The following is a 26,479-nucleotide window of genomic DNA, read 5'->3' on the forward strand; positions in this document are numbered from 1 at the left end:
ACTTAAAGATAATACTATTAGCTAAAACTGAAGAACCATTCGCCTTAAGTTGCCATTGTCTTTTGCTAAAGATCACGCCAGTCTCTCTGGGGAGTAGCCTTCGTACTATAGTAATAGAGCGTGCACATTTAGAGCGAACGGACTTCAGTTGTAAAGAAAAAATGCTATAAACAAAAAACATTCTTGAATGAGCAAGATCCCTGAAAATCCTGAAATGCATATAGATTTAAAGGGTGTTTCTTTTAAACATCAATTGAAATATATTATCAGGCTCGAATACAATAAAAAATACTATAAACATCGCAAAGTTTTTTAAGTATCATTTTAAAATTTGTAGAAAACAAAAACTCTAAAACACTGATCTTGTAAAACACATAATTTATTGAAGGAGTCCATCATTACAGCCCCGTGTCACAGACCTGGTGGGACCTTTACTCACTCGGAAGAATAGGCCACTTTTTGAATTCTCACTGATTTAAAATATGAGATTTTCAATCCCAATTGGCATTCAGTCTCTTCATTTTATCCCCACCGGCTAAAAAGTTCACACTAGGTCACTGAGACAGGGGTGTATTATCATCACAATTATCATCACAGAGGCAGTTAAAATTCATGGTCGTTTGATCAAACGTAAATCATATCCAGAACATTTTCTTGCAAACCGTATTCCACAAACCTGGCATTCATTTCATGGAGGGAATTCATCATCGTCAAGTGGGGTAATGGGAATCCCTTTATGAGTGATCAAATGTATATCAAGAACATTTTTTCTTGCAAAACAAACACCACATACCATACATTGAAAAGGTTTATTCTCTTGCGTAGATAAGTGCTTGGACGGATCAATTTCACTTGGAAAACTTTTCCCACATTCTTGATATTTAAACGGACTCGTCTTGTGAGTCAATATGTGCAACGAAAGACTGTGTCCATTTGTAAAATATGTTCCACAAACATGGCATTTAAACCTTTTCATTTCATGAGTCAATAAATGGTCTGAAAGATCACTTTCCTCGCCAAAGATTTCACCACATACCTGACATTTCTTGGGTTTGTGAATCAATATATGCTCTGAAAGCTCATTTTCTTTTTTAAAGCTCTTTCCACATTCTTCACATTTAAAATTCTCCTCTGAACCTTTATCACTTAAAAGAGACCCAGGTGCATTAGTAATTGCTTTTACATATTTTATAAAGTCTGGCTCCCTGGATATCGTTTGTTCTTCTTCTCTATGTTGACTTAGAGAATCGATTTCAATACTTTGTGTGTTAAGGGGTTCGTTTTCTGCAAAACTTTCTCCAAAAACCTCACTATACAATGCCTTATGCTCGTATGTTATCCTTTTACGAATAGTATCTTGGGCAATTCTTTTGCTTGAAAACGATTTTTCAAATACTTCACAAGAACTATAATCAGTGTGCCTTTTGAGGTCGTTATTCCGTGGAAGAATACTTACAGCACTTTCTTCATATTGAGGTGGTAGAGGGTTGCAAAAAGCATTATCAGTTTGCAAATAAACATTTTGTTTGAGAGCCAATAAATTATCCCGATCAATGCTGTCGTTCGATTTGTTAGGAGCGTGCGAAGCAGCATGTGAAATGTGAGTTTCTTGCCGTGAAAATGATTTACCACTTTCTTGACATTGAGATTGTTCGATACTTATGAGATTGGTATCATTCTGAGGTTCAATATTTCTTTGAAAAGCTTTTCCACAATCATCACATTGATGCTTTTCGGTTTCATTTTCTTTCATAAAGATCTCATTTTTTGGTTTGAACAAAAAATCATTTTTTAAATCATCTCCTAATTGGACACGGCTCAGTATATCATCCATGGAAACAAAACAAGTGCCAATAATTTGACTTTCTTTACGAATATCAAAGGAGAATTGCATCGAAATGCTTGATCCACCATTATGCTCGGTCACTGTTTTCATAAAGACATTGTTAATTGAATAACTCATTTTCTTTTATTTTTCAAAGCTATCTAAACCCATATAAAATGAATTACAAGGAGCTTTAAATTGAAGTTAACGAAATGTATAAAATTTGAGAGTTTCGATTAGAGTTTGGAGAATAATCGTCTACAGGGATATTAGATTTAAAGCAAGATCACTAACTCGTAAAACAAAAAGAACCCTCGTACACTTCATTATCAAAATTAACCATGAAAATGATTTACCACACACTTGACATTAACATATTCCATGGTGAGCTGAGATGGATTGTAATATCTAATACAGTGGAATCGTTAACCATTCTTTGTTTATAAACATGTTTCAATTTCGAATTCCAAAATTCTTTTTTCATTTTTTTCTTTATTCTTTTTTAGCATCTCTAAAAAGAAAAATATAACTTAATCAATTTCAACGAAACGATAAATTCCTTATAAGGACTTTCTATTAGTTAACCACTCACCGAAAACTGCAGCCGAAAGGCAATTATTTTAGAACGTAATGTATTTGAAAGAAAATGAATACTTTTAAAGGATTTATTTTTACATAAGTGTTCCCGTTTCATATCAGGCACATGTTTCATACCAAGACAGTGTCTCCCTATTGTCTATATTATGCTGATACAAACAAAAATTGTTTTTCTTTTCCTATTTCTGACCAATCTTGCTCCACATCCGTGTCAAACCGATGTGAAAAAGCTTGTGAAAAATTGATGAGTAAGCAAACGATATCACTCTCATGTAAAAACAAAACCTTTAAATTCAAATAACGGGATATCCATGTGATGGATTGAACACCAAAGCAGACAATGAAAAAGAACCCCCGTCAAAAGGTTGGGATCGGACAAGACACAAAGGAAGAACAAGTTATACAATAGTATATTGTTAACTTACAATACCTAGACAATAATATACTAATCATTGAGCACCTAAAAACTAAGAATAAAATTTGAAATAAACATACATTAATAAATCATAGTAAGACAAAATGGAAAGAATAAACACGACGGGTCTAATAATAAAAAGTTCTAAAATGTGTTAATAAAGTCATTACCATTCATTTCGTAGAGGGTAGTGTTGATAAATATATCTTGTAAAACATTACCACAAACATGACACTTTACAGTGGACTTCTTTAATGTAGTACGTAGCACGTTATTACAGGGTGTGTATGGCGGCCATTAGCACTACATGAAGAGCTATTTGTATTGAAAGTTCTGAAACAACAACTTATTTACAAATTACTTTTACCTGGGCTTTAATATTCATTATTCATCCAATAATTTTATCCCAATTATTATCGATTGTCGAATATTCTTCATCTTCATCTGACTCTTCATCAGATCCATCCATCCATTCCTCATCCTCGTCTTGGCCCTGAACCACAACTTCCTCCTGATACTCTGGTTGCTCTTCAATCTCTTCAGGCTCCTCATGACTCTTCTGGTGTTTGTCGAATTCTCTTTTCCTGGCGAACTGAGCACCACATTCTGAGCACTGATACGGGATAATGCCTTGGTGAACTCCTTCAATGTGTCGCTTAAGATCATTTTTCTGAGAATAACTCTTACCACACTCATGACACTTGAACGGCTCTAACCCTCTATGATTCCTTTGAACGTGTGCTAAAAGACGGTGCCGATGTGCAAATGATCTGTCACACTCGTCACATTTATGAGGACGTAAATCTCTAGGGGCAGTTTTCTTGTACACTGTTTTTGGGACTGGTGGTTTCTTTGGTGTACCTTCATGCTTCTTGACTTTGACATGTTTATAAAGCTCCCATTTTCTACCAAACCGTTCATCACACCATTCACATTCATAAGGTTTAGCACCTTTGTGAACGACATCAATGTGTCTGGTAAGGTCTCCTTTTGCTGAATAAGCTCTACCACATTCATGACATTGAAATGGAATCAGATCTTTATGGACAATATCTATATGAGCTTGAAGTCGATTCTTCGCCCCAAAGGTCTTTCCACACTCTGTGCATTTAAACTTTCTTTCTTCATCATGAATTTGTTTGTGGCTATTAAGACCAGCTCTCCGTGAAAATGACTTACCACAAACATTACATTGAAATGGCTTAAGACCAAGATGTACAGCATTCTGATGCATTGTTAGCCTGTAATTATTGATGAAGACTTTACCACAAACTTCACACTCTTTTCCACCAATCCCATTAACTTGTGAAACCTTGGTCCTTTCTTCGAAGGGCTTAAATAGGAAATCATTTTGTTGTGTGTCTCCAAGTTGAACTCGGTTGAGAAGATTACCAATAGCAAGCTGACAAGTACCCATTTTCTTGCCATCCTTGATTATTTCAAATGATAATTTGAATGGTATAATTGACGATTCAACCCCTGAATCAACATCTTTGATAATCAAGTTTTCAAGTTGGAAATTCATATTTGATTATTTCTTTATTTTGATTTTATTATTATCTCTGAAGAAAAAAAAGAAAAAAATTAGTGCATGCAGTATTATCCAGAAAACGCAAACCGCATTAAATCAACCGTGCTTCCTGAGGAAATTGTATTTTCTCGAACAAAGGAAAAATCAAATTATGCAATTGTTTCATTTGCTTATACAAAATACGCGTTTGGTCTATTTTCGTTGCAAAATTCTTTGTAGAATTCTATTTGCCTATAGCCCTACTAGTTCTTCCAATATCTCGTGTTCTTGTGCAAACAAAGCTAGGAGAAGAATTGTTTCACTGAAGCTGACCGTTATAATATTTTCAAAGGTGAAAATGATTTACCACAAACATTACATTGAAAAGGCTTGAGACCAACAGCATTCTGATGCATAGCTGAAGGGAAAAACAAATCAAAAGAGCAGCACAAATGAAAAGAAATTGATACTAAAGAATAAAGGCTTTACCAATTCAGTCGTTGCCCAGTTTTGTTAGATTAGATTAGCCTAATTATTGTGATTGCTTTGAAACCTTTGACCAGTCAAATGGTTTAGCTATTAAATGACCAAATAGACTCATCTAACCGAAAGTAGAACAATATGTTTCTGAATTGGAAAAGCCTAATTTCTATTCAAGGAATTGATCTCCATTTTTATCAATCGTTGAACATTCTCTATCCGAACTTTCCAACTAGTTGGAGCTACTAATTTGTTCCATATTTAAGGATTCTTCGATTTGCTCCTGAGTATTGGGTTGATGTTCTTCTTCATGACTTCTCCGATGTTTATCTAACTCAATTTTCCTAACGAAATAAGCACCGCATACGTTGCAATCAAATTTTGTAGTCGAGTTTGAAGTAGATGAATCTTTGAGGACGGAAGATTGTGAATGAGTAGCTGGCCTTTTCTCTTGATGATTTTTAATATGTTTATTGATTTCCCATTTTGTACCAAAACGTTCCCCACATTCTTCACACTCATGTACTTTAACACCTTTATGAACAACATTAACATGTCTATTCAGATCGTATTTTGTGGAATATGCTCTACCACATTCTTGGCATTGAAATGGGATGAGGTCTTTATGGACGATATCTATGTGTGATTGAAGTCGAATTCTAGCTACAAAAGATTTCCCACATTCATTGCATTTATGCCTCTTATCCTTCTGGTGAGTCTGTTTATGTCCTTTAAGAAGATCGTTATCAGCAAAAGCTTTACCACAAACATTACATTTGAAAGGTTTTATACCAAGATGGACCGCATTCTTGTGCTTTCTTACCTTGTGACTATCCCAAAATGTTTTACCACAAATATCACACTCCGGTTTTCCTTTTCCGCCTTTTTTTCTTTCTACATAAGGCTTAAAAACGAAATCATTTTTATGTACATCTTCAAGTTGTACCTGATTGAGTAAATTTACAATTGATAGCTGACATGATCCCATTTTCTTGCCATCTCTGGTAATCTCAAATGATAATTTGAAAGGTATAATTGATGACTCAAGCCCTAAATCGACGTCTTTGATAATCAAATTTTCAAGTTGGAAATTCATTATTGATCTTTTTTTCTCTGTATTTTGATACTTTTGAATAATTTTCTCTAAAAAGAAATAAATGAGAATTAAAAACAGTTCCTTGAATTATTTTAGTTCATTATTATAAAAACAAACTGAAAATTAAAAACTTAACGAGAATTTTAAGCTTGGAGAGGTGCCGTTTTAATAACACTGTATAAAAAAAGCTCAAAAATATGAAAAGCTCAAAAAATCATAATGCTCTCATAGAAATTGTTTAATGAACTGGCGAGATGCCTTGTAAAATTTCAAAATTTAATTTTGCGAAGTTCAGAAAATAGTTTAGAAGTCAAAAGACTGTCAGAATTGATTTTGCAGTTGAAGACCGTTGTTCAAAATGAAATTACTAAAATTTTGATGAGAAGACTTCCCCTAAAGATTAGTTAGTTATTGTCTGGGTAATGGCTTCTTTCAAACCATAATTGCAAACCAACTTTGATAAAGATTATTCAAATGACATCGGGCCAAACTAATAATGACACTAAGCCAAACTTATAGTGAATAGATAGTTCAAGCGGACAGAAAAATGGATTAAGAAAGTGGAAGATCTCGAGGTCGAAAAGCAAAAACTTATCAAAAGATTTAATCCCAATTATTATTAATTGTTGAATACTATTCCTCAGATTCTTCTTCCTCATCTGAAGAAGAACTATTAATTCATTCTTCGTCCTCCTCCTCCTCTACAACAACAACAATTTCTTGTTCCTCGTGACTCCTTTGATGCTTGTTAAACTCTCTTTTTCTTGAAAACTGTTCACCACAAACTGTACACTCATATCCTGTTCTTGAGCTTGTTAACTTACCACCTGAATTAGCACCTCCTTTTCTTTCACCCGCTTGATTCTTGATTCTGAGCCTGAAAAGCATGCTGATATTCTTTGTGACTCTTCTCATGCATTTAAGCATTTCCGTGCAAACTGTGCACCACACTCCTTTTAATGGATCTATTCCTTTATGTTGTCTCTGTACATGTAATCTTAGATCATTTTTCTATGAATAATTCTTACCACATTCTAGACATTTAAAACGACTTCCCACACTCGGTGCATACACGTGGTTTGTTTCAAGTGTCAGTAAATTTGTGTTTTTCAAGGTCCGCCTTTCGTGCAAAACATTTACCACGTTCTTCACATTGGAATGGTTTTATACCCAATTAGACTGCATCATTTTGCCTTTTTAATATACCATTAGTGGAAAACGTTTTACCACATACATCACAATCAATCCTTCCTGTGTGTGTTTTGTCTTCGAGTTTTGGTTGACTTGAAAGTCTTGAACACAAAATCATTCTGTTCTGTATAAATGTAAGTTTGACGCCATGAAGTCAATTTCCAATAGAAAGCTGACATGTACCCATTTTAATGCTATCTTTTGTAATCTCAAATAACATAGTCAAAGAAAGTAAAAAAACGACAAAGCCAAAGGAAATGGTGCATCTTTATCCTTTAAAGTCACCAAGAAGCCAGCAGCCAGGAGTGAGCTATATTATCAACTGGTAAAATTAATTCCAGTTGTGAATCTAGTCGTGAAATGACCTCAACAGTGATTATTAGATTTTCAAGTTGAAAATCCATTTTTATTTTTATTTTTAGAATAACTTTTCTTTACCTCTGAAAATAAATAGAACAAAATTTTAAAAAGGGATGATAATTTCTAATAAGGATATATTCAGTAAAGACTTTAAAAAGTGAGTGAAGATACCCCGCAAATACATTTCATTGAGTTTCAAAAGAGGGAGTAGGATAAAATACCGAGTTTATGTATGTCTATGTGTGTTCTTCTGCGACGGAGACGGTAAGGTTCTAATTTGACTACGTTTTGACTGACTGAGGACAACGGTAAATCAGAACTTTTACCGTCCTCGATTTTGCGGGTCAGAATTGCGGGCTATTCCAAATCGCTTCAGTCACTCTACCGTCCTCAAAAGTGTAAATACATAAACTCGCTATTAGCAGAATAGTAGTCAGTATAATTTAATTAAAATCTGAATAACTGAATAATAGGCCTGCCCCAAAAACACTGTTTCAAAATGGTGTTCCCTAACGATATACTGGAAGCCGTGGGAATATTTATTGAAATAAATGACATCTGCATTTCGCATAAACTAATATTCAATAAATTTGGAGTAAGAAATAAACATCAAAATCAAATCAAAAAGGAGTAAATGAAACAAGCCTAATCAAGATTCTCAAGACAACATAGATGATTTAAATTAGGTCTGGGATTAATAAAGCTGAGTATTCAATAGTTAAAAGAAACAAACAGTCAACTTTCTCTTATTCGATCTTCTGTAGTTCAAACCTTTCTGTGATTCGATCTAAAACATAGGTCCCCTCAACTGGAAAATTTTTTTACATACAGCTGACTCTCTTTTATTCGATTTACAAGGGAAAGAGAATTTTCTTCGAATTAGAGAACCATTTGAATTAGTACTAGTTATCGCATGACTTCGAGTGCAATACGAGAAATATTTTACAAGTTCCGAGATTTTTCCGTAATATTTTAAAATATCGGTAAAATATCGGAACGAGATTTTTCTAATTCGAAGAAAATTCTCTTTCCCTTGTAAATCGAATTAGAGAGAGTCAACTGTATGTAAAAAAATTGTACAAAAGCACAATATTTCTGCTATACAGATAGGAGGTCAGAAGAGACTAATGGTTTCGGGAAATGCGAATTAAAAGGCTATGGTTAACGGTTTCTGTTTTGGTCCAAAACGCCAGTTGGTTAGCAGTGACGTAAACCAATAGAAGCTAGAATAGCTTTATTTCGTTTCGGAGCGAAATAGAACCCTAGCGTGTGAACGTGTTCTTATATTCATCCTATAATTTTATCCCAATTATTATCAATGGTTGAATATTCTTCTTCGGATTCTTCTTCTTCAGATCCACTTATCCATTCTTCCTCCTCATCTTCAGCAGCTTCAACTACCTCAACTCTGGCTGGTGCTTTCTCCTGTAAAACTTGCAAAATCTGTTGATGTTCCTCATGGCTTTTCAGATGCTTGTCAAGCTCCCCTTTCCGTGAAAACTGTGTACCACATTCCTTACATTGAATTGGATTAATGCCTTTATGTACTCTCTGTATATGTAACTTCAGATCATTTTTCTGTGAATAATTTTTACCACATTCTTGACATTTAAAAGGTTGAAGCCCACGGTGAGTGATATCTATATGTGCTATAAGACGTGATCTATGTAAAAATGACTTCCCACACTCGGTACATACATGTGGCTTATTTCCCGAATGAGACCGTTGATGTTGTTTGAGACCATACTTTCGCCCAAAACATTTGCCACACTCGTCGCATTGAAAAGGCTTCAGACCTTTATGGACTGTATCTACATGCACAGCAAGTCTATAATGATTTCCAAAAATTTTACCACACTCCTCGCACTTTTTGTTTTTTGGTATACGACCAATAGGTTTAAAAACAAACTTATTCTTTTGTTCTTCATCTTCAAGTTCAACTAGTCTTGGTAAATTATCCATATCAATTTCACACGTTCCAACTCGTTTGCCTTCTTTAGTAAGCTCAAATGATATTTTGATTGGAGTCTTTGAATCTGAATCTTCACTCACTGTATTTATCCCGATATTCTCAATTCTATAATTCATCTTGACTTTTTGAATTCTTATCTTTATCCTAGAAAAAAATGAAATGGGAAAATGTATCATCATATATTATAATCATTGGTAGAGCGGTAAACCAAAAGATGTATCGTTACATATTATCCCACTTGATATTATAGAACTGACTTGTAATTTCAACAGGGAGTTAAATCCATGATATGCACCACTACGATGTCTTCTGACATTACATCACTGACCCAACAGCTGATTGGTTGTAAGTGGCGTAAAATATTAGTCAATACATCACTTGCAACCAATTAGCTGTTTGGTTGTAAGTTTGGTTGCAATGGTGCATACTACGAATACCATTAGTGTTATGTAATAGTTTAATGAAACAGAATAGGGCTAGGGGTTGTTTATTATTATTGATTATTAGGAACACTGAATCATTAAGGCCGGATCAAATGTATCCAACATTATTGTTGCATGAAATGTTGGGTTCATTTGCGCAAGTCATAAAATTGCAACTTTTTAAGAAAAATGTTGGATATCATGGTGGGATGAAGTTTGATCCTCGTCAAACTTTTCACCCAACATATTTTATGAGATTGACGTCACTTTTATGTTGGATCAAATGTTGGATGCATTTGCGCCGGCCTTTACTCCAACAACAAAAAAGATGGGGGTTTTGAATAAGCATGATGGGTGGAAAGAATCTTCTTGGAATGGAATAAAGTTTCCCATTTAGAAGCAAAGTTAAAGGATAAATTACAATCATTGAACTACATTGTGTACATAAAACACTCCACTTATAAGAATTAGATTTTACAATAATTTCAACATATCAGGAAATTTCCCCTTCTAAATCAATCCTTTAATCCTTTAAACCATTATTTTCATCCAGCGTTATATTGTGAACAGAATTCAGATGCTTTATTGAGCCTTCTTTTGTTGTAAAAGATTTTCCACATTCCTTACATTTAAACGGTTTAATTCCTTCATGTGTAATCATGTGGTGTCGTTCAAGATAATCCTTACGTGGAAATGTTTTACCACACACCTCACAGTTGAATAGAGTGCCTTCATGCGTAACCTGACGATGACGTCTAAGATAATCCATCCTTGAAAAAGCTTTCCCACAATCACAACAGTGGTGTAAAATTCCTTTGTGAACTGCATCGACATGCCTCTTAAGGTCATTTTTCTCGCTGTAACACATGCTACATTCTTCACAATGAAATTTATTGAATCCTTTGTGGACCTTTTTAATGTGACATTGTAGGGTGCGTTTATGAACATAGCTCTTTCCACATTCATTACATTTATGAGGCTTTTCTTCATGAACTCTTTGATGAATTGTGAGGCTTTCTAACAGTCTAAATATCTTACCACATTTCTTACACTCAAAAGGTCGTAAATCTTTGTGAACTTCATTTTGGTGTTCCTCAATTTTGTCAAATGGAATGAACTCACCACAATCTTTACATTTCTCAGAAGTCATCTGCAGAATCTTGTAATTTGGTTTAGGTTGATTTGGCTTGAAGAAAAATTTGTTTTTCTCATTTTCACCGATCTCAATATTCTTGAGAAAGCTTTCTAGCTGCAAACAACAAGTGCCAATAACTTGGTCACCTTTTCTGATGCTAAATGAAAATTCTATTGGGATATCTGATTCTCTAGTTCCCTCAGCATGTTCTTTGACAAACAGGTTTTCAAACAAAAAATCCATTTTTGTAGATAATATAATCCTAAAAAAACAAAATTTTATTACACAGGGTTAATCGAAGAACACACAGATATTTTGTTCACAAAGGTAAATTTCATGCAATCAAATTCTAGACTGAAAGAAAAGAAGTAAAATATTAAGAGATGTAAAATCTTTACCACATCCCTGTCATTCACCTAGTGTAAATCCAGATCGTGCTGGGTCGCAAAATTTGGATTTTAAGAAGCCACCGGATTCAAACTCAATTTCAACACGAGATACTTATCATCCACCACAATAAATTACTCCATTTTGAATTAGATACACTTTCAATGATCCACATATATTTCAGGTTCACTTTTTTTCTTTTTTCATATTTTATCTGAAAGAAAAATAGACAATTATTAGCATGATATAAACAAAACAAACCAAGGATTGAAATTAATATTGAAAGAACGTCATCTTACTTTATAATAGTAATTTTTTTTTCAAATTCAGGAAAATCTTGTAAGTTCCAAACCTCAGATTTTGACTGTCCAGCTGAAACTTCAAATATAAATTGCAAACAAATACAAAATAACTTATGGCACATTCAAGAAATATTGTATACCTAGCTTAGGAAAGTTTGTAACGGTTCGGAGCAGTCAGCAGTATAAATTCATTCAAAAGCTGTAAATTCAAAATTTATATAAAATATACAAAATGAAAAAGTCCAAAAATAAACAATAAGGAATAATTACATATAAAAGACCAAAATTGATGAATTAAAGGTTTTGTTTTTAAATATAAGAGTGATATCGTTTGCTTACTCATCAACTTTAATTCACAAGCTTTTTTCACATTGAATTGACACAGATGTGGTGCAAGATTGGTCAGAAAGAGAAAAAGAAAAACATTTTTTTGCTTATATAAGCATATATAACAATAGGCAGACACTGTCCAGATATGAAATATGTGTCTGATATGAAACGGGAACACTTATGTAAAAATATATACCGGGTGCGCCACAAAAAAGTTTCTCTCTTTAAAACTAATTTTCTCGAAATCTAAAAATTTTAAAAGAACCATTCCTATTTCATTTGAAAGAAGAAAGATAGGATTTGATAGGTCGATTTTTAACGTTTTCGAGCACTTTCTGAAAGCAACTTTTTTATTCAATTAAGCATAACTTTTGATCTAATGAATCGAATTTAATAAATGACCTATCAAAATTTAAGTTTATCTTTCTTCTTTCCAATGAAATAAGAATGGTTCTTTTAAAATTTTTTGATTTTGAGAAAATTATTTTTAAAGAGGGAAACTTTTTTGTGGCGCACCCGGTGTAACCTTTAAGACAAAGTTTGATAGTGACACGTGATATAAACACCTTACGTAACGGAATCTACTGTAAAAATTATTTAGAAAACTTCAGTTCCCTCTTCTAAAGTTATAGATTTAACAATTTAAAAACGACCTCTCTACCCTACTTTTTTCTCTCATTTAGCAGGATGAAAGAATATAACGTAACGTGATACTACAGTGGAGACTCGGTAGCTCAAACCTGCACCGGGAACACAAATTTGTTGAGTTAAGGAAATGTCGAGTTATGGATTAAGGTTTTTAAGTCATTGTTAACTGAATGGGACAAGAAAACTTGTTCGAGTTAAGGAGACAGTCGAGTTAAGAAGACACTCGAGTTAAGGAGACAACTGAGTTAAGGAAACATTTGAGTTATAGAGGTTCGAGTTAAAGAGATCTACTATAGTAAAAAAGAAAAAAACATTTTTACAAATGAAATTATGGTTGTTGGTGACTCATGTTTGTAGCCATTGGTTGGTTAGCTCCAGAAAACCCTGCCAAGACCATCAAATTCTGTTTTGCAATTTCATTATCACAGACAACCATTTCTACCATTGACGATGGTGGTTCTGGACGATTCGTCAACACATCCCGAGAAAAAACTGAAGCGTCTCTGGGAAAAGTTAACGTTTCTCGAGGAAAGATAGGTGTCTCGCGAGGATTGATGGTATTAAATTGATGGTCTTTATGTAGGACAACAGCTGCTGGTTCCCGAGGAGGATTTACGACCGCTTCTATATCTTCATGAGTCTTTTTATGTCGTTTGAAGTCGTATTTGTTGGCAAAAGATTGCTCACATTTCGTACATTTAAATGGCTTAAGACCTCTATGAGCAACATCTACGTGTCTTTTGAGATCAAACTTGTGTGAGTAACGTTTCTCACATTCCTGACATTGAAAAGGTTGAAGACCTTTATGAGCAATATCTACGTGTGTTTCCATTCGGCATTTGTGTACAAAACCTTTACCACAAACTTGACATGTATAAGGTTTAATTTCAGAATGAACGTGTAAATGCTTGCCTAGCTCTTCCTTTCGTGCAAATGATTTACCACATTCTGTACATTTAAATGGTTTGAGACCTTTATGAATGGCATCATGATGAATTCGCCGCCTGTAATTTGTTTTAAATACTTTCCCACAATCCTCGCATTGTTTAGACCCTTCTTTAGGCTTTGGAGTTTTGGAAATTTTCCTTTTACTTTCATAAGGCTTAAATAAAAAATCATTCTTTCGATTATCGCCAAACTCGACACGGTCAAACAAATTATCAATAGTTACATGACACGTACCCATTATCTTACCACCTTTCTTGATCTCAAGTGAAAATTTGATTGGGATTTTAGAGCCTTCATTTTTATCCACGATTTCCTTGATTGAAACGTTGTCGATTTTCAATTTTATCTTTTTCTCTTTCTTCTCGACTGTTTCATTATTCTCTGCCATTTTTTATCTTTTTTTAAATACTTTTTTTTCTCAATTCTGAAAATAAAATAAATAAACATGAATATCTTATCAAAAGACGAGTCATTTTCAACCTTAAACCAGCAAATATTTTGAGAAAGTAAGAAAGGGAGAAAAATTGCGAGCGAGTGGACAAGCATCAAAATCTTTTCTTTTTTTACGAAAAATCATGTTCTTCCGTTACATTCTATTGTTTTTATGATTACACATATTTGTGCAAAAAATCAGCTAATAACGAGTATTCAGCCTATATTTAGACTCATGAAACAATTAATGATGTAAATTTTATTCTTTTATAGGTTTGCCAAAGAAGAGAATGCAACGAGACAAGAAATTTAAAGCATTTTATATTTGAATAAAGAACAACACTAACAATATAATAATACTAATAGAAATGAACATAATCAAGGGGTGTAAAACTAAATAATCTATCACTTTTTGGTTGAAGTCGTGCTGTGAAATTTCCTTTGATGAGCTGCCAGGTTGGACTTGTTCGAAAATGATTTATCACATTCTTGACATTGAAATCGTTCTCTGTTTTCTGAGTGTACTTCTCGATGCACATTAAGCTCATACATCCTAAAAAATGATTTGCTACAAACTTCACACTGAAATGGCTTAATACTTGTGTGAGTCCTTTGGTGATTGTAAAGTGATTTCTTAATTGAATACGATTTACCACAGTCTGTGCATTCAAAACTTTTGTTTTGAGTAGTAGAACCAGTTGTCTCCTCCTGATTCTCATCTTCATCACTGTTCTCAATTTCCTCGTGGGAGAGATCATTGTGGTATTTCTTGCAATGAACTAAAAGGTTTTTCTTTAATGTAAATGTCTTATCACAATCTTGACATTCGAATCGTTCTCGAGTCTCTAAATGTATTTCTTGGTGGGTTTTCAATGAGCTTTTACGTAGAAAAGACTTATCACAAATGTCACATTTAAATGGTTTTACTCCTGAATGAATTTTTTGATGGCTGGCAAGCGTCTTTTTACTTGTAAACGATTCACCACAATCTTGACATTCCAATCGTTCTCGAGTCTGTGAATGTATTTCTTGGTGGGTTTTCAATGAGCTTTTACGTAGAAAAGACTTATCGCAAATGTCACATTTAAATGGTTTTATTCCGTTATGAATTTTTTGATGGCTAGCAAGCGTTTTTTTACTTGTAAACGATTCACCACATTCTGTACATTCAAGGGATTGATCTTCATTCATCGATTCATCCAAACCATTTGATCGTTCTTTGTGGGGCTTTCTCTGATGAGCTAAAAGGTTGCCCTTGCTAGAAAATGACTTGTCACACTCTGAGCATTGAAATCGTTCTCGAGCTTCTGAATGAACTTTCATGTGAATTTGAAGGTCATAGCCTCTGAAAAATGATTTACTGCAAATTTCACACTGAAAAGGTCGATTCCCGGTATGTTTCTTTTGATGACTGACAAGCGATCTCTTATGCGAAAATGATTTACCACATTCTGTGCATTCAAAAGAAGGAGCTTTCTCAGATGGTTCCTCCAAGTCATTTGATGGTTCTTCCTCGTTCAGTTCTTCTTTCTCGTTCAGTACTTCTTCATAATTTTGTACTTCCATTATAACTGATACTTCATCGTTTATTATTCCATCGTCTCCTATTGAGATTTCTGCCTGATCAGATGCTTCATTGAGAAGTTGCGCATCTTCGTGAGACTTTCTTTGATGAGCTAGAAGACTGCTTTTGCTTAAAAATGACTTCTCACATTCTGAACATTGAAATTGTTCTCGATTCTCTAAGTGAATTTTTTGGTGATCTTGGAAGTGGGTATTTCGTAAAAAAGTTTTACTACAAACATTACATTTATACGGTCTTATTCGAGTCTCATGAGTTTTTTGGTGAAGAACAAGAGCTTTTTTACTTGCATACGATTTACTACATTCAGTGCATTGAAACGCTTTAGCAGGTTCTTGATTTTCTTCATGTGTTTTTTGATGTTTTAGGAGACAAGATTTCCTAAAGAAACTTTTGACACAGACTTGGCATTGAAACGGTTTGATCCCAGTATGTCTCTTTTGATGAGCAATGAGGTTACTTCTTAAGGTAAATGTTTGATCACATTCATTACACTGAAAAAGTTCTCTTGTCTCTTCATGAATTTTTGAATGAATGTCTAGACAATATCGCCTGTAAAAACTTTTCCCACAAACTTGACATTCAAAAGGCTTAATGCCTGTGTGAGTTTTTTGATGTGCAACCAATGATCTCTTCAGTCCAAAAGATTTACCACATTCTGTGCACTTAAATGCTTTTATTCCTTTATGGTTTATATCTACGTGTTTCTGAAGTTGCCATTTCTGGTAAAAACCCTTCCCACATTGCTCACATTGAAATCTTTGAATACGTTTATGAATAGTATTTACATGTTTGATAAGGTTAGTTTTTAGAGAATAACATCTGCCACATTGTTCACATTCAAATGGTCTGATATCAAGATGTAGATTCAAGTGATTAAGAAGACTATATTTGTTGGTAAAATCTTTACCACACAAATCACATTTAAAAGGCTTCAAGCCTTCGTGAAATGCATTATAATGTTCCACGAGTCCCAACATTGTGGGAAATATTTCACCACAATCCTGACATTGATGGTCTTGTTTCACTCGGGCTTGTTTCACTCGTTTTCGTTTTGGTTTTTTAGCTGATTTCGGCTTGAACAGAAAATCATTTCTTCCATCATCGACAAGCTTAACTAGATCACGCAAATTATCCATAGATACAAAGCAGGTACCAACAACTTCATCGTTTTTCCGAATATCAAATGAAAATTTGATTGGGATATTAGATTCTCCCTCATCTTGAGCTACTTCTTTTATCTTTATATTGTTGATTTCAAAATTCATTCTGTACTTCCTAAAAAAAAAATAAAAAACAACAATGAAAGACCATATAACATGCAGCACATTCAAAGGAAAATAGATAAAAAAGTGAACAAATATAGGCAATTAGTAACGAAGTGAAGTATACTTCAAGGAACCTGGTCAATGAGTGAGAGTTAACAGGGCTCTATGAAAATTCTAAAAGCCCCCAAAAAATGTTCACATCAAATTCAAGATATGTCTAATGATAAAAAACACCCATTAAAACTCATTAATAATTGTCACTAGGCTTCCTTAAGAATTTTTTACTTGCTCTTTTATTGTATTTTTACAATCTATGCAAAATTATGCGTCACTCGGTATACAATTTGAAGGCAAGTGAGGCAAAAAGGCTTTGACAGTCAAACTTTTGACAAATTCCAGGAAGTCAAATATTCAATTTCTGAAAAGGGCTTGGCAGTGAATGTGTTAAGAAAAAATGATATAATACAATTATTTTGGAGTCTGTTCAAATCTTGAATCCCCGGAAGTGCTTTCCAACCTTCTTTACATTCAATGAATTTGGATATTCTCCTGGATGACAACAAAGCAGATAATATTCCACTCACTATACAATATCCAGCATCACATTTATATTTTTCTAATTTTTATTCTTATTTTGTTTCTTATCTGGAAAGAAAAAGAAAATGGATTAATAAGTCACATAAATAAAAAACACCATAAATATTGATTCCAAGAAAATTACAAAGACAGACGATCTCAGAGAAAATTCACCAGAATATCCCATTGTGCAGATAAACAAGGGTAGAGTGGGACCATTTGAAAAGATCCCGAAAAATAGAAAAATAGAAAAAGTAGAAAATTCGAAACTTAAGAGGGCTTTGAAAGGAAAAGAAATCAACCACTTTATTTTCTTTATCCATTATATTCATCCGTTTGCAGATAACTGTTATCTAGCAGTATCTAGAACTATCACAGGGTACTCTTCATCTGTTTCCTGGTGTAAATTGATTGATGGTAGATTATCATTATTTTGCTGTTTTTGGTTTTGGCTTTCATCATTTTGACATGATGTACGTTGGTGGTAGTTAAAGTGAGATTTGTTTGAAAACCCTCTCATACAAAGTTCACATTGAAAAGAGTAAATTCCTTTATGAGCACTGTTTTCATGCTTCCTGAGATCACTCTTTCTGGTAAAACCCTTCCCACAATCTGTGCACTCAAATTTAATTCCTTTGTGAAAAGACCTTACATGCTCTAACAGGGATTTCTCTGCCTTGAAAGTTTTTCGACATTCGTTACAATTGAAAGATTGGGTGTTTATAGAATGTCTAGCAATGTGCTTCTTTAACTGATGTTTTTGGTAAAATCGTTTTTCACAAATTTCACATTGAAATGGCTTGATACCTGTATGAGTGATAAGATGAGTTTTCAAAGTTCCTTTCAACAAAAAGGATTTCCCACATTCCTCGCATTTAAATGGTTTTAAATCAGTATGACTCAGCTTGTGTCTTTTTAGATCACCATTCCGTGCAAATGACTTACCACATACATTACAGTCACACATTTTAGTTACAGACCCTCTTTTTTTTGTTCTAGACCGTCGATGTGATGGGGCATCAGAAGAAGCAGCATTGGTGTTATTTGTTATTTCTTGTTCACCGATGGATGGCAATAAATCCATATCATTTCTACTAGGATTTTTGGATGGTGTTGAATTAACAACATAAGCTGTATATTGTTCTTCCTCTGCTCATCAAAAAAATCTTCAATTTTGATTTCAGTGGGACTTTTTTCTCTGCTGATGTTATTTCCAACAGATTGAAAATTGTTGCCCCTGGATCTATCAATAGATTCACTTTCAGTTGCTGATTGCTGCTCCTTTGTGAAATTTTGATTATTTTGGCTGGTAGTTATTTCAGTTGAGTTACAAATATTCACTTCATTTTCAGAAGTCAAATTTCTAGGTTCTTTGTCTTGGATGTAACCCATCTTTCTGTAATGCGTTTCCAAATTTCCTTCTGTGTTGTTTAACTTTTGCTCCTCTCCATTGAAATTGATTTCAGTAAGACTTTTCTGAGAATTTTTCCCTGAAGAAGAATCAACAGTTTCTGGCGACACATCATTATTGTTTGGTAAACTATTATCATTTTCAGTGACCGGTGAAAAAACTTCTAAATCATTATCCTCAACTAACATGTCCTCATTAGTCAAATTATTTGCAGCTCTATTCAAATCATGTTGAGTAAGAACATCATCCTTATTGTCTAAAGAAGATTTTTGAGAGTTCTTTTCAATATGACATTGACTTAATTTTGAAAAATTCTTTCCCATATCCTCAATCTCTACAAAGCTCTGTTTCCTTGGTTTAAACGTAAAGATATTACCAACATGATCAGTAATTTTCATATGTTGAATTGAATTTTTCATCAACACATTGCAATGACCAATGATGTTGTCATCCAAATTAATATCAAATGAAAACTCTATTCCAAAGAAAGTCTCTTCAATTATTTTTGGATCCTTCCTCAATTGTAAGTTTTGGATTACGAAATTCATTGTTCCCTTTTTTGTCAATTTGTAGCTACTCTAAAAAAGAAAGGTGAAAATAATTAATATAATGAAATCAAAAATGGATGATCAAACAGTTTTAAAATAATATTTGTTGCCATGATAATCAATGACCAATGACTTCATCTTACAGGCTGCCATTTTTTCCAAAAAAGTACATGATGGGATGTTTGGTTCTTTACCCTATATTCACAAACTTCAAATTCTACTGCAAGTGTCTGCACAAAATTCAGAGCTCTATCATAATTGTCAAAATCATAAGGTAGATTTGACGATTGGGTAAACATGAGACTTTAAGTAATGCACTTTTAAGATGTTTTTTTGAGAAGATATTTCAAATTAAATTGCAATGTGAAATATTGTATTTTTGTACTAGCCCACCCTATTTTGCAGAATTAAAGAGCAGACAATCTGATAAATCTGGACCTGTCAAACTCTTTTTTTGAATTTTTCTTTGAATCTTTCAACAGATTTTCTTTACCATTCTTCCAGGCTAAATCTACAAAAAACACAACATGCAATGTCATCTGAATCATCCATAAATATGTACAATGAAAACAATAACAGTAATAACGAAAAACAATCTTTAAGATGAAAGTGTCCTAAGTCCACTTTTGTAAGTTTAAAATAAGTCGAGTCAAGGTTTTTAATAATTTTTGGACTTGCAACATTCTTGTTTTTGAGAAAATGCTTTTCAGCTGAAACAATTAACATCTATCCTTGATGTATCACCTAATGTGGTTCTAAATTATCTTTTATTAGCTACCAGCTCCACCATGGATTTTCTTATGTCTAGATAGATAACTTTTCCTAGAAAAACATTTGTCACATTGATCACATTGGTATTTGACATTACTGTGTACATTTTGATGTTCAAGGAGGTAACTATTTTGTGAAAAACTTTTACCACATTCCTTACACTTGAAAGGTTTCTTCCCACTATGGATCTGCTCATGACGATAAAGGCTCGCTTTAAGGATAAAACTTTTCTCGCAAACTTTACATTTATGAGGTTTGATACCAGCGTGTATCATTTGATGCTGAGTGAGGTGATATTTGAACATGAACGACTTACCACAAACTTGACACTCAAAAGGTTTTATACCAATATGAATTTCTTCATGTCTTTGCAGATGATGTTTTTTAAGAAAAACTTTTCCACAATCCTTGCATTTGTATTGGATGATCTTTTCATGAAAACTATTGATATGAAGAAGAAGGTCAATCTTTTGCATAAAGTAACAGTCACATTCCTTGCATTCAAACAACTTTATTTCTTTATGCATACAATGAATGTGCCTTTTCAACGAACCCTTTGAAGAAAGAAATTTACCACATTCCTTGCATTGGAAATTGGAAAAACTTTGATTCAATCTTTCAGATGACACTTGAGTCATGTTTGTGTCACATTCTATATCAGAATTCACATTTCCACTAGGTGGATCGCCAACAAAAGTTATTACTTGATTATTTTCACAATGATCATCAAAGTTTGTTTGTTTTTTCTGAATCCTGATTTGAAGTGGTGTCCTCTGGCAGAGGATACATGGAAAGATTTACTGTACATTCATGAGAAGTATTATCTTCGTTCTTTACCGCTGCAATGCCTGCATTATCAATCCCAGTTAATAGACTCTCATCCACATATGAAACTTGGGTGGTATTCTTTTCTTCAACAATATCTATATCTTCCTCAACTTTTAATTCGACTGAATCAATGGTTTCATCTTCAAATGTAACAGATTCTTGAATGTCATTAATTGTTTTAGTAATATTGATATTTTCATCAAAAGTGGAATCTGATTCTTCGTCATCCTCAATGATACCCTGAGCTAGTTTGTTGGTGTTTCCTTTTTCTGTACAATTTATCAAGGAGTTGTCATTAAATGGTTGGATTCTATTGAAATCAGTATGGGGTTCATTGAAATCATTATGGTTTTGGTTTTCATTGGTTTCACCGGTTACCTGTTTAGTTGTCAAGTTTTCCTCCAAAACAATAATACTTTCTGATTCTTTTTCAATCAACTCCAACTGATCATCAATTGTAGCTGTAGAAGTATCGGCGCGTAACACCTCCCCATCTGAGGGATCAAATGAAAAATGGTTACCTTTTTCATCTTGAAGCTTGAGGACATCAAACAAATTATCAATGCAAATATTACAATTACCAATTAACTTTTCTTCTATTTTGATACCGAATGCGAATTTCAATGAGCAATAGAGATTTACATCAAAATCTTCTTTGAATATTATATTCTCAATATTGAAAACCATTTCTCAGTCAATTTGCCGGTACATTTTGTATCTATAAAAATAATGAAAGCCATCAACTTAAAATCTCCTTCCTGTGAGTTTCTTTTAGAGTAGAGAAAATTTGTGCAAAGCTCAAAAACCATGGAGGGCAGTGGAAACAATCCTGGATAATAAGAATGCAAAAAAGGGTCAGGCAATGGATTTATCCACATGTTGGTTATGATTCCAATTAATTGAATTATCATTTAAATCTCTGAGAGTAATACATGAATCTCCGAGTCCAAGCAATATTTTAAAAGTACATAAAGAATTCTTTCAGCTAAAACGAACAAATCCATTTGCATCTTGCTGACAAAACTTCTCTTTTTAGAAAAGCATTTTAATGAAGGGGTTAGTGAGTATTCTCATCAACTAAGAAAAATAGAAGATCTACTAGCAACAAATTCAAATCCAGCCCTATTAACCTATCAAGTGCCATTGGTATAATCATGTCCTGATTCATTATTTTTTTCATTCCTGTACCAGCAGTGTAGCTCTAACTCTTCATACATAATCTACAGAAAACGCATATTTGGACTTTGTGCCCAATGCTGCAAGCAAACACTTAAGCTCGAGTCAAGCTAAAGCTGTTTTCTCTTCTCCCTTTTTGCATAGACCAAGAAAGATTTGAAAATTTAGTCTAAAAAGCTTGGGGGTCGGCATTTTTTAAGGTTGGGGGATGCCTAGAAGGGCCAGATCAAACCCCTTTCCACAAACTTAAAATAAAAAATTATTTGAGAATTTGAAACTTCTGAGTAATGGCATTAAATGTTTTATTTTTAATTTCTCCAGGGATATGTTATAGCGGAGCTGGATAACGCACATTTAAAAAAGCCTTGTTCTATCTCTGTCCCTGACATTAAAATTTGATGTGAAATTTAACTTTTTTAATTACAAACTCGTGAAATTTGGATTTCCTCTTAGCTAATGATTCTGCTGCTGCATTTATCGGGGTGCGTGGCGGGGTGCCTCACTTTCTAACTGATATTTTCAGATAGCAATTCGGTATGTCTGATTATGGAAAAAATTTCAAGTCAATTGAAACAATATTTGTCAAAATATTTACATCCGAAATTTTTAAAGATAAATCATGAAAGCTTCTCAAATTCATCCCACCCGCTGATAAAAATAGATTTCATTTACAAGGAAGCTTTGTGTATCTTCTACAAATATCATTTTAACGAAAAGCGGGAACATCATAGCAAAATATGTGCAAACGTACTGCATGAATACTTTGTCTGCTTCATTTTTCTTATAAAAACAGAACACTCAAGGGGACAGAGATGGATTTCTATTATCAACAGTTTACAATAGAAAAGACAAAGAAGCAATCCGCTAAGGAATTCTAGTCCTTCATCCAGCTCCGCTATTACATATCCCTGATTTCTCACTATTTTTCACTGTCTTTATCTGTCTTTATTTATAGGCATGAAAATTCAGATTAAGCCAAGCTGTTGTTAATTTCAAAGTACTACCTTCATTGATCCTTTCCCACAGAGACCCACAGTTTTTGTTCTTCCAAGTTCCATTAACATTATCAATATCGGTGCCGTCAAGGGAAAAGGTTCAATCTCAAAGTTAGTGTCTGAGAAAATTGAAACTAGTTTGCTTTTCTAACTTAAAATTGTTACATTAGCCCTTTTCTTGTCAGAGAAAAGGACACATCTTTGAATTTTAGAAAATTAGTTTTCTCAGACACTTATTTTGAGATTGGACCTTTGGCCTCAACAGCAGCAATATGAAATTTTATTTTTCAATTTGTCTCATTTTTTATCTGAAAAAATAAGAAAAAGAATAAAATTAGAGACAGCCTATTGTGAGTTTGACTGTAATATTGCACCAAACAGATTGATTGTTTTGGTAAAGGAAGAAATGAAACAACCTTATGATAATGATCAAAACATGAAAACAAAAACACGTTAGAGGAGCTTGGGGTAAGAAACAGGCTCATATGAAAGCTAATTAATTGAAAAAATGCAACAATAAATAACAAGTTGAAAAAATAGTTGTAAAATGTTTGAAAATAACATTTCAAGTAAAATTTTAAGTTAGCCTGTTTGTGTAAGTAGGAGTTAGGATAATACTAGCCAGCTCTCATTAACCAATCCTTTGGGTATAAATTATAAGCTTGTTTCCGTTTTTGAGTGAGCAGTCAAGACTTTTTATATCCAGTAATGAAAAACTACCCTTCTTGATATCTTAAGAAAATGTGCTAAAAACAGGATTTGAATAAATCAAAGAAAAAGGGGCCTTTCACCAACGCTACCCTAGCACTGTCATAATAACCTAAAGTCTATATAAATCTTATCAATTTTCAAAATTAAACTTTTTAATACAAAATTACTCTTTATAAAAAAATAAAACCAAATATTCATTTTCAATTTTGCTTTAAATGAGTTCTTTTATGGGTGCGTAATTTTTCCTCCTGTGAAAACCGTTCTCCACAAACATTACATTTGAAAGGTTTAGTGACACTCATAACACCAAGGTACACATCTTCAGAAAACCCTTCTTTAGGGTAGTAAGACTGTTTTTTGGAAGAACTTTGAGTCTCAATAACATCATGTTCTCTTTGATGATTCTTTAGCTCCAGTTTTGTTGCAAAAAAATTATTGCATTGTGCACACTCAAACGTTCTACATTTACTAAATTTCTTATGGTTTTCAAAATCAAATTTCTCTGTGAACTCCTTACCACAAGCTTCACAAGGAAGTGGTATACTCCACGTCATATGTTCATCGGCATGAAACTTAAGCTCAATTTCGCTTCCAAAATACCTACAACATTTATCACATTGATATTTCTGTGCACCTTGATGAATTATAAAATGAAAACTCAGCTCGTCTTTGGTTTCAAAATGAGCTCCACATTCACCGCACTTGTATGCGTATGTTGAAGCATTATGAACTGTGACTTTATGCGAGTGAAGTTCTGTTTTGAATTTGAAAGATTCGTTGCATTTATCACATTCATATAAATTGTCACCGTGTGTCTTTAAGTGTTTGTTGAGAGCACTTTTCACTGGAAATGTTTCCTCACACTTCTTGCATTTAAACTGAGTGGTGGTAGAATGTTTATTGTTAATATGTCTTTGTAAATTATGCTTTGAATAAAATTTGTTACAAATATGGCATGGCACCTTGTCATTTGAATGAGATTCACCTTTTAATTTTAATAAAAACTTTTCTTTCTGGGAAGCATGTTTTTTCAAATGTTTATTAAGGTGTGCCTTCCATTCAAAACATTTACCACATTCTTGACATTGGAAAGCTTTTGAATGCTTATGAGAAATCCTAATGTGAGTACTAAGTTTTTGTTTACTTGCAAAATATCTACCACATTTTGTACAGCCAAATTCTTTTTCTTTTTCTTCATAAAACACAGTTCTTGTTTGGTTTTTATCACTGTCTAAGGTGTCATAAATTTCATTCCGTTTTCGTTTAGGGATAATAGAGCTTGTGATAGGAATTAAAGCAGGAATGGAAGGACTTGCAACCAAAGTCTGATTCAATTTATCTATGAAAGGTGAAATACTAGCCACTGCAGTAAATCTATTACTTGAAGAACCTGGCCTTTGATTGCCTGTTATTACTTTGACAGCTCCAATTCTTTTGTCTTGTAGTGATGGGTTTGGTTGGTTTCTTGTAGCATTAATCCCATTACTGTTTGTGTCCTTATTGTTACGATTTTCATTTGGTTTAGCAATTTGAGAAATGTATACACAATCCTTTTCAATCTTTATATTCAATTCAGGATTATCTGTATCATGCTCTATACTTTCGTCCATATCGGCTGATCGAGAAACATCAAAATAGCTATCATTATCTTCTTCTAATTTTGCTTTTGACATTGAACCTTCACTATTAAGGCATGTAGATGCAGCTTTGTTAAGGTCTAATGACAACTCATTTTCAATTGTGCCAAGGTTTGATTCAGTTTTAGTTTCAACAGGATCAATCTTTGAACTACTTTGCACATTTGTATCTATAGTTTGGTCAAATACATCAAAATCATTTGTTTCAATTTTAACTTTTATGGAATCAAAAGTATCAAGCTGCACAGGGATTTCCTCTAATTGCATTCCAGTACCATGGCTGACAGCTGTATCAGATTGTTCATTATTACCTTGTTCATTATTGCATCCAATGGAGTCTGTTTCTATTTTGATATTTATTGTTTCTGTAAACTCTGCTCCATCATAAGAAAAGTCTTCTTCTTCTATTTTTATTTTTATTTCTTTGTCCATTTCTACCTTTAAAAGCTAAATAATACAGGGATGTTTTTCTGATTTCATTTTAATAGATGAAAATACTGGTTAAAGCCAAAAACGTCATAACTTATTTTACAGTAGATCAATATTATTGCTGATTTTGATTCTACGAAGAAAGCAGAGAAAGCAGAAATATAATGCGAGAGCTAAATTGTCAACAAAGTGCTATAAAAAATCATTTAATGAAAGAAGAACTTAAAATATCAAATATTTTCATTTTGAAGAATTGGTCCAAAATGTGAAACATGGAAAAGTTTCATTTTTTATTGCTTTAATTGAAATGGGGAATTTGGAAAATTTTCTATGCTTAGCTTTTTGCACAAAGCTCTGTAACTATGGACAGGCACCCTGTTGCTAAGACATTGGCTTGAAATAGAAAATTAATTACCACTGAAAACGAAAGTAAAATCAGTCCGCACTCCAAAATCAGGTAATCTTGATATAAGAGTTTAAAGTCTATACTGACCGTC

The 26,479-nt window shown here is 33.4% G+C and overlaps 6 protein-coding genes across 6 annotated transcripts; all 6 read right to left on the reverse strand.

The window, feature by feature from the left end:
• Positions 1-206: 206 nt before the first annotated feature.
• On the reverse strand, positions 207-2,332 carry LOC136813170 (zinc finger protein 493-like). The gene has a single exon (XM_067069702.1). It carries the CDS (start codon positions 1,961-1,963, stop codon positions 689-691), a length of 1,275 nt encoding a protein of 424 aa, XP_066925803.1. The 5' UTR covers positions 1,964-2,332; the 3' UTR covers positions 207-688.
• Positions 2,333-3,139: 807 nt separating this feature from the next.
• Positions 3,140-4,398, reverse strand: LOC136813172 (zinc finger protein OZF-like). Its single transcript, XM_067069703.1, has one exon. The coding sequence runs from the start codon at positions 4,360-4,362 to the stop codon at positions 3,226-3,228; it is 1,137 nt and encodes a 378-aa protein (XP_066925804.1). The 5' UTR covers positions 4,363-4,398; the 3' UTR covers positions 3,140-3,225.
• Positions 4,399-5,014: 616 nt separating this feature from the next.
• On the reverse strand, positions 5,015-11,291 carry LOC136812996 (zinc finger protein 493-like). Its single transcript, XM_067069503.1, has 3 exons — positions 10,395-11,291; positions 8,765-9,619; positions 5,015-6,004 (listed from the first exon to the last, which is right to left on the reverse strand). The coding sequence occupies exons 1-3, from the start codon at positions 11,244-11,246 to the stop codon at positions 5,060-5,062; spliced, it is 2,652 nt and encodes an 883-aa protein (XP_066925604.1). The 5' UTR covers positions 11,247-11,291; the 3' UTR covers positions 5,015-5,059.
• Positions 11,292-12,908: 1,617 nt separating this feature from the next.
• Positions 12,909-14,042, reverse strand: LOC136813173 (uncharacterized). The gene has a single exon (XM_067069704.1). It carries the CDS (start codon positions 14,004-14,006, stop codon positions 12,999-13,001), a length of 1,008 nt encoding a protein of 335 aa, XP_066925805.1. The 5' UTR covers positions 14,007-14,042; the 3' UTR covers positions 12,909-12,998.
• Positions 14,043-14,364: 322 nt separating this feature from the next.
• On the reverse strand, positions 14,365-26,023 carry LOC136812997 (zinc finger protein 814-like). The gene is made up of 2 exons (XM_067069504.1): positions 24,121-26,023; positions 14,365-16,910 (listed from the first exon to the last, which is right to left on the reverse strand). Exons 1-2 carry the CDS (start codon positions 25,983-25,985, stop codon positions 14,456-14,458), a joined length of 4,320 nt encoding a protein of 1,439 aa, XP_066925605.1. The 5' UTR covers positions 25,986-26,023; the 3' UTR covers positions 14,365-14,455.
• Positions 17,782-19,491, reverse strand: LOC136813175 (myb-like protein D). Its single transcript, XM_067069706.1, has one exon. The coding sequence runs from the start codon at positions 19,433-19,435 to the stop codon at positions 18,524-18,526; it is 912 nt and encodes a 303-aa protein (XP_066925807.1). The 5' UTR covers positions 19,436-19,491; the 3' UTR covers positions 17,782-18,523.
• Positions 26,024-26,479: the final 456 nt, after the last annotated feature.

Source organism: Clytia hemisphaerica, unplaced genomic scaffold (genome assembly GCF_902728285.1).
Source record: "Clytia hemisphaerica strain Z4C2 unplaced genomic scaffold, Clytia hemisphaerica genome assembly, whole genome shotgun sequence".
In the NCBI taxonomy this organism is placed as follows: Eukaryota; Metazoa; Cnidaria; class Hydrozoa; order Leptothecata; family Clytiidae; genus Clytia; species Clytia hemisphaerica.